The 14,880-nt window shown below is 41.5% G+C and overlaps 1 protein-coding gene across 1 annotated transcript; it reads left to right on the plus strand.

The window, feature by feature from the left end:
• The first annotated feature begins 6,577 nt into the window (after positions 1-6,577).
• LOC139363966 (uncharacterized) lies at positions 6,578-14,469 on the plus strand. Its single transcript, XM_071099209.1, has 4 exons — positions 6,578-6,653; positions 12,020-12,650; positions 13,292-13,532; positions 14,406-14,469. The coding sequence occupies exons 2-4, from the start codon at positions 12,023-12,025 to the stop codon at positions 14,467-14,469; spliced, it is 933 nt and encodes a 310-aa protein (XP_070955310.1). The 5' UTR covers positions 6,578-6,653; positions 12,020-12,022.
• The last annotated feature ends 411 nt before the right edge of the window (positions 14,470-14,880 follow it).

Genomic DNA, 14,880 nt, shown 5'->3' on the forward strand with positions numbered 1-14,880 from the left:
AAAATAGTTTGATCCTTTCCGATTTTGGTTTCATGATTTATTAAATGGGGCCAGAACAGTCCTCATATTACCGGGCTAATTATCCCCTACTACCAAGACAAGATCTTTCCGAGTATTCTACAAAATGCCTTACGAATCATGAGGTTTTCCCAGTCTGATTTCTGGGTACAAGCACGATACTGACTCTGTGTGAATGCCAGACACTGTTACCTCTATCCTTCCAGGTGATTCTGTTCCAGGCCTCAGGCAGTTTCCTTCCATGCATGTGCTGATTATTGCTCAGCTGAAAACTCAAAGAAAGCAACAAATCTTCAGATATCTTGCCTGAGAGACTTTCTAGTGACTTTTGTCACTTTATTCACTCCCAACTTTTAGCTCTATTTCTAGTCAGGGGGTCTTCTGGGCTCCACTTGGGTTCTTCCTCCCTGCGCTGCAGACTGGAGTCTCTCAAAACATTAAACTGGGGTAATCACAGGACTCACCTCATTCATCTCCTGTCTTTCAGGAATCACTGTTTATGTCTGATAACCAGTGTCAAGAAAACAATTGTTTCATATACTTTTAAAATTTATTGGTTAAGGTGAGAGGGTAAATCTGATCTTTTTCTCCATCTTGGCTGGAAGTGTAATTTGATCATAGAATATTTATTTGGAGAATGATAACAGGTACTGTTCATTAGAAAGAAAAAGAAAAGGAAGAAAAAGAGCAAGCAAGAAGAAAGAAAGAAAGAAAGAAGGAAAGAAAGAAAGAAAGAAAGAAAAAAAAAGGCAGTTTTAAACGAGAAAGGAAAAAGGAAGTAAGGAAAGTTTTAGACAATCGCTTGTTAGGAAGCAGCAAAATGAGAAAAAAATTGTATAGTTTTTCATGAAGCTAAATTTATTTCATTTAAATTGCAATTCCTTATACTGAGATGATCTATTTGCTACTATTTGTGTGTCAAAAAGTCTTTCATTTTGTTTTTTACCTTGTACAATTAAAACTGGTAACTCTTCTAACTAAAAAGATTAATGACCTCTCAAATTCCAAAGTCTAGAAAAGAGTGGTTGAAATTCAGGGGCTTTTAAAGTCTTTAAAGCAGTCTGAGAGAAAACACACACTATATACAGAAGAGCAAAGATAAAGATAACAAGATTCCATGTCAGAAACAATGCAAGAGAGAAGGCAATTTTTTAAAAAACAGGTAGGTGAGAAATTGATTTCCAAGGTGATAAAAAACTGAGAGCTCTTTGAAAGTTGTTGTTGTATCTCTATGTATCATTTTATTTCCAGTGCCCAGCACATAGCTGGCACTAAATATATGGTTGTTGAGTGAATGAATGAATTTGGTGCCTAACAACATAACACCCTAGGTCTGGCAGGCCCAGGAATTTTCCAGTGCAGCTCTCCTCTTAATTGATCTCCTTTATTAAAGTGGAAACAGTGTGACTAATTGGCTTTGACACAGGCTAATTTCCCCAGGTCACTGATGTGGCTGTCCCATACCCCTCAGTAAACAAGCTCTTGTGCAAGGCGCCTGAGGCAGGGTCTTGGACCATGACAACACAGTTAGGGAAAGCAGAAAGAGTGCAGCATTAACTGGTGAATCTGTGAATATCTGACAGCATAGACACAAAACTGGCAAAGAATTGACCAAGTGGGTATCTCCTGTGGGTTACAACGCCATTTGCTCATTAGAATCACTTGGGTTGCTTTTAAGACATATAGAATCTGTACACAGAGAGATTCACACTCAATTAATCTGGGATGGGGCAAAATTGGAAATTGAAACTTTTTTTTTTTTTTTTTTTTTTTTGAGACAGAGTCTCGCTCTGTCGCCCAGGCTGGAGTGCAGTGGCGCAATCTCGGCTCACTGCAAGCTCCGCCTCCCGGGTTCACGCCATTCTCCTGCCTCAGCCTCCTGAGTAGCTGGGACTACAGGCGCCCGCCACCGCGCCCGGCTAATTTTTTGTATTTTTAGTAGAAACGGGGTTTCACCGTGGTCTCGATCTCCTGACCTTGTGATCCGCCTGCCTCGGCCTCCCAAAGTGCTGGGATTACAGGCGTGAGCCACCGCGCCCGGCATGAAATTGAAACATTTTTAAAGCTCTCAGTTATTCTATCGTGAAGCTAGAATTACAAGTCACTGCATCAAGCCAACAAATGAATAATCCCAATCCTTCTATCTTTGATGATTTCGCCAATTAAAAAAGTGTCCTTCTACTGGTGCTACCAGTAGAAGGTATGCATTAGAATAATCCAAATATCAGCAAATATGAAACACTTCATTTTGGTGCTCATTTTTCTTTTGTAAGTTCCCATTCATGTTCTATAGCAGGAAAATAGTGCAATCTGTTAAGCACTGGTCTAATGTAATACATCTGTAGTCAAATTCAAATGTTATCATTTCAATTATTATCCATTTCAAAATTCTCTCTTCACACTGCCTTCACTCCCTGCATTCAATTATAAATCAAACTGCATTCAACTCTTGGCGAATTTCCAGGGAAGGAATCTCATGTTTGACTTCTTGTGAAGGCAGCAGGGAGGGGGGAAGATGAGGAAGAATGAGCTGACTGGTGCAGGCAGTGGGGCAGATGGAAGTGGAATAGCTGATTTCAGTCACCTCTCTGTTGACTCCAGCTGCCAATGTCATCACCCGGTCTGGTCGACGGGTACCACCTGCTGGCTCAGTGATCCTTGGATGCCTATGGCATTCTGACATTCACTTCGGCTTCATCCAATCTCAGGATAGTGGTCTACTGTGAACCTCTACAGATGGGATTCCTTCATGTCCACCCAAACTTTACAAGGCCTGGGGCAAATGGAGGCCCCCATACCCTAAGTCTATATTTATAAGAATTATAAATCAAACTAACAAATTGCTAAATGAAGTATGTCCTATCATCCTCACTTGACAAACAGCTTTATGAGGACAAATTAGAAAAATATATGTAAAGCCCAGAATTAGCAAAATATCAAAGACTATTTAATTTGTATTGCATGTACCTGGGCATTCTCTTCATGGGCTGGCAATGTTTGGATGAGTAATAATTCAGAAATTAGTATGTACTCACTTGCTAGAATCAAAATTTTTTGGTCATCTTTTCTAGCAAAGTCACTAATTATGTTGATAAAATTAATATTTTCATATATAACTTGTATTCTTGTGTCAGCAGTGATCAAACGGATTAAAAATCAAATATAATGATATTAAAATATATGCAATTAAATTTGAATGCATTAAGAAAATTTAAATTGGAGCAAACATAAACAAATGTAAATAAACTTACTTTTCCTACATTTCTGAATAATTAAGATTCATCTAAAATATTCAATATTTATTAAAATTAAAAAGCCTATTTTATAAAAAATCTATTTGCAATTTTAGGATTTAATGTCCATCAAATTTCCATAGAGTAAAGAAGAGGAACTATGCTTCATGCATATAACTAGACCTACATATATACATATTTAAGCATAATGTGAACAATACTGCTATACTCTTCACACTCCCAAGCAGCCTCTGTAGCAGCACAGCCCACACACCTTCAGAGTTTTGCATATACCATCTTTAATGTACAGGATCTATTGCAAGTGGAGATTTCCCTGGGGCCTGCATAATGTCAGCTGGGAGAGCAAATATTTACAGTTTTAGATTGGTCTGTGCCAGCTCTGAGCTCTGATCTCAGACTCAGAATGGCAGCAATATGTGTTCTTTAGCACAATGTATTTGTTGGCAAATGCAGGACCCTGTCAAGCATGGGGTCCATGACAGGGTACCCTTTAGCCTGAGACTAATATTGCTACTGAGTCCCTTTGCTTCCTGTGTGTCCAGGGAATGGAAGTTTGCTTAGCAATTCAACCAGCCAGTCAGCCATCTTATGGGGCCTCTGGGGCCCCAAGAATCTTAGACTCCCTGTTACAAGCACCTTGGGTCCTTGAAGAACTGGGAGGTGATTTGTGCCCTCTCCTGACTTGTTCTGCCCCACTTTCTGAGGCCCTCTGCCTATATCCAAAGCTCTCTGGTGGCCTTTGCTTGGGACTTGGCATGTGCCAATGGGTTATGCCACTTGGCACACTCCAAACGAGAAACTGGGGCCAGTCCCTATGTTCAGATGTACCCTTGAGCTTTGTGGGATTGTCTCTAGGGATCCTTTCTCTGAGGAACCATGGCAAATCCTCCCTTTTCTCAAGGAGTGAGGGTGGGAATAGAATGACTCTAACATCCCAAGATGTCTTCAAGAAGTCTCCCCAGTCTTACTCCTAAATCACTTCTAAATCACCACCTTTGGCAGTAGGAGGAGGGCAAATCGCTTCTCCTGATACACTCCAGTGTGTTTGTATCCTGCCTGGCATGGTCCTCGTGGAGCCTACACATCCATATCTATGTCTATTCTGGTGACCCAGGAATGAGTTTGTAGCAAGAAGAAAAATGTAAATTGAGGTCTTAAGTTATTGTCATAGTTAATAGCTTATGAACTTCTCCAGAACTTATCTTTGGTGGGAAGATAACAAGAAGCAAAAATGCCTTCCTAAAATAGCTTTGAGAAGTTGCTATAACTGGCTAGATGACTGGCCTGAATCAACAAGTAATATCTCTGATATTAGAAAATAAAACCTCACATTTCCACAAAACTTCTGGAAGGATACTTAATTTTTTGTTTTAAATTTTCATGGGTACACAGCAGGTGTATATATTTATGGATTACATTAGAAGGATACTTTAAAATGTGATTCTTCTTTACTGCTATTTGTTTAGTTGAGAGGGTCCCTAAAAATCCCTGGGAAAAATGTTGCAAGCTTGCCACTCAGAGTAATCTTCCCCAGATTTACCACTAATGAAGATATCCAGAAACTAAAAGAATTGGAAGAGAAGCCTTCATAACATAGCATTCTTCATTCAAGTATGAATTCTATTCAGGCAAGCCAGATGTTAAAAATCTTTGCTTTTCCCAAGCATCTCTTTGGCAGGATTGAAGACAAAAATAACTGAATATAATTTTTATCACTGCCATTAAGATCATGTCTGCTTTTAAAAAAGGAGTTTGGGAAAATGTGCTTTTCAAATTCAACATTGGTTTCAATATCCTGGGCTGGGGGGCCATGAGGATGGCAGGAATTTCTGTGTGTCAAATCTTCTCTACTTTGTATTCTGTTTTGATGTAAGGAATCATTAGGTGTGGTCCTGCATATTGAGGGGAAAAGTAACCTACTGTGTCAGATCTCGGCAAGACTCCAAGTATCGGCTCACTGCTCTCCCCACTCCCAAACTCTCATCAATTACCCTGCTCACTCCTTTCAACAGCTCCCAGAAGCTGGAAGGTGTTAGGACAAATGGCAGAAAGAACAAAAGCACTTTAAGTGGAAAGTGTGACAAATATTTTACTTCTTATAATCATTTTACATTATACATTAAAAAAATTTTTTAAATATCCCTGAGGACTTGTCTGGATTGTGAATCACCTGGATGTATCAATCCATCCCTACAGACTTCCTTCTTGTATCAATATAAAAAAAAAATCTCTGCATCTCACAAGCTTCTGACTAAAAATCAAGGTCACATGTGCATTGAATGCCTAAATTACTATGGCTTAAGTTCCCAGCAGGTTAATTTTGAACCATTATCTCCCCTCGATTGAGATTCAGTCTAGAGTTTTGTGCCATGTCCTAGAAATTAGCTCCAATCAAGTCTATGGGGATTAGATTTAAGAATGAGGAACTCACACTTTGGCCCAAGGGCGAGTCAGTGAGTGCACATCTCAGGTTGGGTGTACTTCATCTTTTTCTGTGTGTGAAGCACTCAGATCATCCTCCTGTCATCTTTGGATGCACCAATTTCTTAAGTCCTGTACCAAAGCCTCCCCTTTCAGGTAGGTAAGCACTTTTCTAACCCTTGCGATCTCTCCTCTGGTCTCCATTCTCTTCCACTAGATTTCCACCCCACGGCTGTCCTCTTCAGTTTGGCTGAATTAAAATGTCTAGCCAATTTTAAGGAAGCTTCCATGTCTACGTTCATAGTTCATGAAATTTTAACTGCTCATGTGTCCGGAGCTGCGTGCCCGGCCATAGCAAATAATAATTAATGATTAAACGCCCGAGCTCTATTCCTTTCCACCTTCTACCTCCTCCCTAGATTTGTTGTTTCTCTTTTGTATCAATACCTCATAATAGATGGCGCTCTTCCTGCTTCTTCTTCACTTGTTTCCCCCCCCCCCCCCCCCCCCGCGGCGGCGAAAATTGTTACTTTGTAGCACAGGCACCATCCCGTGCCCGGGAAAATTACCAACTGACAGCGCAGGTGCAACATGACGTTTGACCAGAGAAACCAATACCTACTTGGTCACGCCCTCTGCGATGAGATCATCTCCGCCTCTGGCCCAACCCCTTCCCCTCCAAGTGTATATAAGGCACTGCATTACCGCCATTAAACGAGACTTGATCAGAGCACTGTCTTGTCTCCATTTCTCGTGTCTCTTGTTCCCCAAATTCCCACCCCCTCCTCCAGGGCCTGCTCTGACTATCCCGCGGGCCGGGATACGTGGCGCCCGAACAGGGACCTGGAAACGAGGGACTCCGTGAGGAAGAGGATGCAAAAGGACGGTCGACCGCTAACGAAGACAAAAGGAGTCAAACTCTTCCGATCACCGCGGGAACCTGCCGCGTCAGAATCGAAGGTAAGTGACGCGTCCGAAATGGGACAAGAATTAAGTCAACATCAAATATATGTAGGACAATTAAAAGAGGCTTTAAAGATACGAGGAGTAAAGGTTAAAGGTAATGATTTGTTTAAATTTTTTGATTTTGTAAAAGACACTTGCCCTTGGTTCCCACAGGAAGGAACTATTGATATTAAAAGATGGTGTAGAGTAGGGGATTGTATTCAGGATTATTATAATACTTTTGGGCCAGAAAAAATTCCTGTAACCGCCTTCTCTTATTGGAACCTCATTAGAGATTTAATAGATAAGAAGGAGGCCAATCCGCAAGTCATGGCTGCGGTCGCTCAGACAGAGCATATTTTAAAGGTTAGCTCCCGCTCTAACCTCACAAAGCCTCTGCAAGATACGGAGGAAGATCTCATTTCCCTTGAAAGTGATCATGAGGAAATTAAGTCTCCTTCTGTAACAGATAAAGAAATACCACACGAAAACAAACCAAAAAAATACCCAATTTTACAGATGCTTCAAAAGGAGGAGGAAATTAATAAGCCTAATCAATCGGATATAAATTGGGATGATTTAGAGGAAGAGGTGGCTAAATATCACAACCCTGATTTGCCTCCCTTTACTTCATACCCACCCCCATATAATAAGACACATAATGAGGCTTCTGCGCCTATTGTTATGGCAGCAATAGATCCCAAAGAAGAATTAAAACAAAAGATAGCTCAACTAGAAGAACAAATTAAACTTGAAGAGTTACATCAATCATTGATAATCAGGCTCCAAAAGCTAAAAACAGGAAATGAAAAAATACCTAACTCAGACGCTATGGAGGGTTCCTTGCGCCCACTTCAGCGGCCTGGACAACATGTTCCGAGAGGGGGGTTAGTCGCTAGCCGACATAGAGAAGACTCCTCCCCCAAAGACGTTTTTCCAGTCACGGAAACCATAGATGAACAGGGACAGGCTTGGAGGCATCATACTGGATTTGATTTTATTATTATAAAAGAGTTAAAGACTGCTGCCTCTCAGTATGGGGCTACCGCTCCATATACTCTTGCTATAGTGGAATCTGTGGCTGATAATTGGCTCACTCCTACAGACTGGAATACCTTAGTTAGGGCAGTTCTTTCTGGGGGAGACCACTTAATTTGGAAGTCAGAGTTCTTTGAAAATTGTAGAGATACAGCTAAAAGAAATCAACAGGCAGGAAACGGTTGGGATTTTGATATGTTGACTGGTTCAGGTAATTATGCAGATACTCAGGCCCAAATGCAATATGACCCTGGACTGTTCTCACAAATCCAGGCTGCTGCTACAAAAGCCTGGAGAAAACTTCCCGTTAAAGGAGATCCAGGGGCCTCGCTCACAGCGGTTAAACAAGGACCCGATGAGCCATTTTCAGACTTTGTGCATAGACTTATGACCACGGCAGGTAGAATCTTTGGAAATGCAGAAACGGGTGTAGATTATGTTAAACAGTTAGCTTATGAAAATGCTAACCCCGCCTGCCAAGCGGCAATCAGACCTTATCGAAAGAAAACAGATTTAACAGGATACATTCGCCTTTGTTCAGATATTGGGCCCTCATATCAACAAGGCCTAGCAATGGCCGCCGCTTTTAGCGGCCAAACAGTAAGAGATTTCCTCATTAACAAAGGTAAAGATAAAGGGGGATGTTTTAGATGCGGTAAAAGGGGACACTTTGCAAAAGATTGCTGTGAAAACCAAAATAAGAGTCCAGAAGCAAAAATCCCAGGCCTTTGCCCAAGGTGTAAAAGAGGAAGGCACTGGGCAAACGAATGTAAATCTAAAACTGACAGTCAAGGAAATCCTTTACCCCCCAGGCAGGGAAACGGGATGAGGGGCCAGCCCCAGGCCCCGAAACAAGCATATGGGGCAGTCAGCTTTGTTCCAGGCAGCAACAGCAATCCATTTCAAAACTTAGTAGAGCAACCCCAGAAAGTACAGGATTGGACCTCAGTTCCACCTCCCACACAGTACTAACACCTGAAATGGGACCACAGACCTTAAATACCGGAATATATGGACCCTTGCCACCTAACACTTTTGGGCTACTTTTAGGAAGAAGTAGTGTCACCATGAGAGGCTTACAAGTCCTCCCTGGAGTTATCGATAATGATTATGAAGGAGAAATTAAAATTATGGCCAGAGCTATTGATAGTATTATTACTGTCCCTCAAGGAGTTAGAATAGCTCAGTTACTCCTGCTACCTTTGGTTAAAACAGATAATAATATCCAACACTCTAATAGAAATATAAAAGGTTTCGGATCATCAGATATATATTGGGTGCAACCAATTACAAATCAAAAACCCTCTCTAACCTTATGGTTAGACGGGAAGGCATTCACTGGACTAATAGACACAGGGGCTGATGTAACTATCATTAAACAGGAAGATTGGCCCTCTCATTGGCCTACTACAGAAACTTGAGAGGAATTGGACAAAGCAGTAATCCTAAACAAAGTTCTAAATACCTAACATGGACAGATAAAGAAAACAATTCAGGCCTCATTAAGCCATTTGTTATCCCTTACCTACCTGTTAACCTTTGGGGGCGAGATCTACTCTCTCAAATGAAAATTATAATGTGTAGTCCAAATGATATAGTTACTGCACAAATGTTAACTCAAGGATACACCCCTGGTAAAGGTCTTGGAAAAGGAGAGAACGGTATCCCACAGCCTATACTGGTTTCAGGACAACTTGATAAAAAGGGGTTTGGAAATTTTTGGTTCAGGCCACTGACATACCTGGACCCCAAAGGTGCGCTGACCCCATTACTTGGAAGTCAGATGAGCCCGTTTGGGTTGATCAGTGGCCTTTACTCAATGATAAACTAAGTGCTGCCCAACAGTTAGTGCAGGAACAACTGATAGCAGGGCATATTGTGGAAAGTAATTCTCCTTGGAATACACCTATTTTTGTTATTAAAAAGAAGTCCGGCAAATGGAGACTCTTACAAAATTTAAGAGCAGTAAATATCACTATGATCCTTATGGGTGCCTTACAACCAGGATTGCCTTCACCGGTTGCGATTCCTCAAAAATATTTTAAAATTGTTATTGACCTTAAAGATTGCTTTTTTACAATTCCCCTTCACCCTGCTGACCAGAAAAGATTTGCCTTTAGTCTTCCATCTACAAATTTTAAACAACCAATGAAGCGCTATCAATGGAAAGTCTTACCTCAGGGTATGGCCAATAGTCCTACCTTGTGTCAAAAATATGTAGCTGCTGCTATAGAGCCAGTCAGAAACACATGGGCACAAATGTATATTATACATTATATGGATGATATTTTAATAGCAGGAGAAATTGGCGAACAAGTCTTACAGTGTTTTGCCCAACTCAAACAGGAGTTAACAGCAGCAGGACTACAAATAGCCCCAGAAAAAGTACAATTACAAGATCCATACACTTATCTTGGTTTCCAAATTAACGGACCCAAAATCATTAATCAAAAGGCCGTTATACATCGTGATCATTTAAAAACTTTAAATGATTTCCAAAAATTACTGGGAGACATAAATTGGCTTCGACTGTACTTAAAGCTCACCACGGGAGAGTTAAAACCTCTTTTCGATATATTAAAAGGAGACTCTAATCCAAAATCTCCCAGGTCCATTACTAAAGAAGCATTAATAGCACTCCAACAGGTAGAACATGCCATTGCAACACAATTTGTTACTGGCATTGATTATTCTCAGCCATTAATATTCATTATTTTTAACACAACAATAACCCCTACTGGCCTATTTTGGCAGAATAATCCCATTATGTGGGTACACCTGCCCTCCTCCCCTAAAAAGGTTTTGTTGCCTTATTATGATGCCATAGCTGATCTAATTATCTTGGGAAGAGAAAACAGTAGAAAATACTTTGGAATAGAACCCTCTACTATTATACAACCCTACACTCAATCACACATCCATTGGCTGTTACAAAATACGGAAGCCTGGCCAATTGCTTGCGCTTCTTACACTGGCGTGATTGACAACCATTACCCACCTAACAAACTCATTCAATTTTGCAAACTTCATGCGTTTGTGTTTCCCCATATTACCAGTAAAGAACCTCTCAATGACGCATTACTAATTTTCACTGATGGATCTTCCACAGGACTTGCCGCTTACACTTACAATAATGTAGTCGTTAAATTCCAGACCGCTTATACATCAGCTCAGCTGGTCGAATTGCAAGCTATAATTGCAGCACTATCAGCTTTTCCTTGTCAGCCACTTAACATTTATACAGACAGCGCCTACCTGGCTCATTCAATACCCCTCTTAGAGACCGTGTCTCAAATTAAACATATTTCAGACACAGCTAACCTATTTTTACAATGCCAACAACTTATTCAAAAAAGGACTACTCCCTTTTTTCTTGGGCATATTAGAGCACATTCAGGATTACCGGGACCTCTAACACAAGGTAACGCAACAGCCGACACGGCAACAAAAACCATAGCCACAGTCACTACAGACAATTTGCAACAAGCGCAAAAAGCACATGCCTTACATCATTTAAACGCCCAAACCTTAAGGCTTATGTTTAAACTTACCAGAGAACAAGCTCGACAAATAGTTAAACAATGCGCCAACTGCATAACGCATTTACCTGTTCCCCATTTAGGAGTTAATCCCCGAGGACTCATTCCCAACGAAATTTGGCAAATGGACGTTACTCACCACTCAGAATTCGGTCAACTAAAATATATCCATGTATGCATAGACACCTATAGTGGATTCATCAGTGCAACTCTCCAAACAGGAGAGGCCACCAAACATGTCATAGCTCATTTATTACACTGCTTTTCTATTTTAGGAATACCCAAACAAATCAAAACAGATAATGGCCCCGGTTATATAGCCAAAACCTTCTTACAATTTTGTAATACCCTACAAATTAAACATACCACAGGCATTCCCTATAATCCCCAAGGACAACGTATAGTAGAAAGAGCTCATCTGTCATTAAAAACTATTATCACAAAATTAAAAGGGGGGAGCTGGTACCCCGTGAAGGGTACCCCCAGAAACATACTCAATCATGCCCTGTTTATCCTTAATTTTTTAAATTTGGACAGTCATGGAAAATCGGCTGCTGACCGTTTCTGGCATCCTGAATCTCAAAAACAGTTTGCAATGGTAAAATGGAAAGATCCACTTGATAGTTCATGGCATGGCCCCGATCCAGTTTTAATTTGGGGAAGAGGCTCAGTATGCATCTTCTCACAAAAAAATGATGCAGCCAGATGGCTGCCTGAAAGATTGGTAAGACAAATAAATCATAACCATTGTCAGTCCAGGGAAGATAAATCTCCCTGAGAAGTTCTTTCCTTCTTGTTTTTCAGAAAATGAAGCCTAACATGAGATTCCTTTGGGGAATAATCGCTCTATATAGCATAGTGGCAGTCTATGCAGGTTTTGGTGACCCTCGTAAGGCAAGAGAATTATTACGAAAACAATACGGCCAGCCTTGTGATTGCAGAGGGGGACAAATATCTGAACCTCCGTCAGACAGAATCACCCAGGTGACCTGCACGGGCAAGACAGCTTACCTAATGCCAAACCAGTTATGGAAATGTAAGTCTACCCCAAGAGATACCTCACCTAGCGGGCCGCTCCTAGAATGCCCTTGTAGCTCTTTCCAATCTTCTGTACATAGTTCCTGTTATACCTCCTATCAACAATGCAAATCAGGCAATAGAACATACTATACGGCCACGTTACTAAAAACACAAACTGGAGGTACCAATAGCGTACAAGTATTAGGATCCACTAATAAACTTGTACAATCTCCTTGTAACGGCCAAAAAGGAAAGCCTGTTTGTTGGAGCACTACCGCCCCCATTCACATTTCTGATGGAGGAGGCCCATTAGATATTACAAGAATTAAAACCGTCCAGAAAAAATTAGAAGAAATTCATAAAGCTTCTTATCCGGAACTTCAATATCACCCTTTAGCCCTGCCTGAGCTTAGAGGTAATTTTAGCCTCAATGCCCAAACCTTTGATATCCTCAATGCTACTTACAATTTACTTCAAATGTCCAATACAAGCCTGGCCCACGATTGTTGGCTTTGTCTTAAAATGGGCCCCCCTATTCCTCTAGCCATACCTAACCTTTCATTGCCCTATGTCAATTACTCAAATGAATCCTTAGTAAATAATTCCTGTCCTATTACCCCCCCCCCTTAGTTCAACCGATGACGTTTTCTAATTCCACTTGCCTCTTTTCACCATCATATAATAACACTAAAGAAATTGATTTAGGCTATGTTGTGTTTGGCAACTGTACTTCCATAATCAATGCCACCAACCCTTTGTGTGCTATAAATGGCTCGGTTTTCGTTTGTGGAAACAACATGGCATATACGTATCTACCTACAAATTGGACAGGGCTTTGTGTTCTGGCCACTCTTCTCCCCGACATTGATATCACCCCTGGAGATGAACCTATCCCCATCCCCGCTATTGAACATTTTATTTATAGACCGAAACGAGCCATACAATTTATTCCCTTGTTGGCAGGACTAAGAATCACCACTGCTTTTACTACAGGAGCCACAGGCCTAGGAGTCTCACTAACCCAATATACCAAATTATCCAATCAATTAATTTCAGATGTACAGACCTTATCCAGTACTATACAAGATTTACAAGATCAAGTAGATTCATTAGCAGAAGTAGTTCTCCAGAATAGAAGAGGTCTAGATTTGTTAACGGCAGAACAGGGAGGGATCTGTTTGGCTTTACAGGAAAAGTGCTGTTTTTACGCCAACAAATCCGGAATCGTCAGAGATAAGATAAAAACGTTACAAGAAGAACTAGAAAAGCGCAGAAAAGGCCTGGCCGCCAATCCCTTGTGGACTGGACTCGATGGACTTCTCCCCTATCTCCTGCCATTTCTTGGTCCTTTACTTACTCTTCTACTTTTCCTCACTCTCGGGCCTATAATCCTTAATAAGCTTATGGCATTTGTCAGACAACAAATTGAGGCCTTCCAGGCCAAACCTATACAGGTCCATTATCATCGCCTTGAGATGACTGAAAACGGTGAGTCTTGTTTACCTTAATAAGACCACCTCCCCTGTGTGCTGAACTGGACAGTCAATGACGGGTAAGAGGACACTATCCCCATCGGAGCCTAAGACAGGAGGGCCGCCCTTGCTGCTGCCTTATCCCATGACGGGCCTAGAAGATGGGGATGAGTTGACCCAACCTAAGACAGGCGCAGTTCCCGAGGGGTTTTCTTATCATAAAATAATAAAAAGGGGGACCTGTCCGGAGCTGCGTGCCCCGGCCATAGCAAATAATAATTAATGATTAAACGCCCGAGCTCTATTCCTTTCCACCTTCTACCTCCTCCCTAGATTTGTTGTTTCTCTTTTGTATCAATACCTCATAATAGATGGCGCTCTTCCTGCTTCTTCTTCACTTGTTTTTCCCCCCCCCCCGCGGCGGCGAAAATTGTTACTTTGTAGCACAGGCACCATCCCGTGCCCGGGAAAATTACCAACTGACAGCGCAGGTGCAACATGACGTTTGACCAGAGAAACCAATACCTACTTGGTCACGCCCTCTGCGATGAGATCATCTCCGCCTCTGGCCCAACCCCTTCCCCTCCAAGTGTATATAAGGCACTGCATTACCGCCATTAAACGAGACTTGATCAGAGCACTGTCTTGTCTCCATTTCTCGTGTCTCTTGTTCCCCAAATTCCCACCCCCTCCTCCAGGGCCTGCTTCGACGATCCCGCGGGCCGGGATACTCACGTGCTGTCCAAAAGAAATAGAATGTGAACCACAAATATATATCACCTATGTAATTTTACATTTTCATATAGTCACATTAAAAAACTAAGATGAAGGCTGGGTGCGGTGGTTCATGCTTGTAATCCCAGCACTTTGGGAGGCCAAGACGGGTGGATCACCTGAGGCAGGAGTTCGAGACCAGACTGGCCAACACAGTGAAACCCCATCTCTACTAAAAATATAAAAATTAGCCGGGTGTGATGGTGCGTGCTTGTAATCCCAGCTACTCAGGAGGCTGAGGCAGGAGAATCGCTTGAACCCGGGAGGTGGAGGTTGGAGCCGAGATTGCACCATTGCACACTCCAGCCTGGGCAAGAGAGTGAGACTCCATCTTAAAAAAAAAAAAAAGTAAGATGAAACAGGTAAAACTAATTTTGATAATATATTTTTGTTTAATCC

This window comes from Macaca nemestrina, chromosome 6, assembly GCF_043159975.1.
Source record: "Macaca nemestrina isolate mMacNem1 chromosome 6, mMacNem.hap1, whole genome shotgun sequence".
In the NCBI taxonomy this organism is placed as follows: domain Eukaryota; kingdom Metazoa; phylum Chordata; class Mammalia; order Primates; family Cercopithecidae; genus Macaca; species Macaca nemestrina.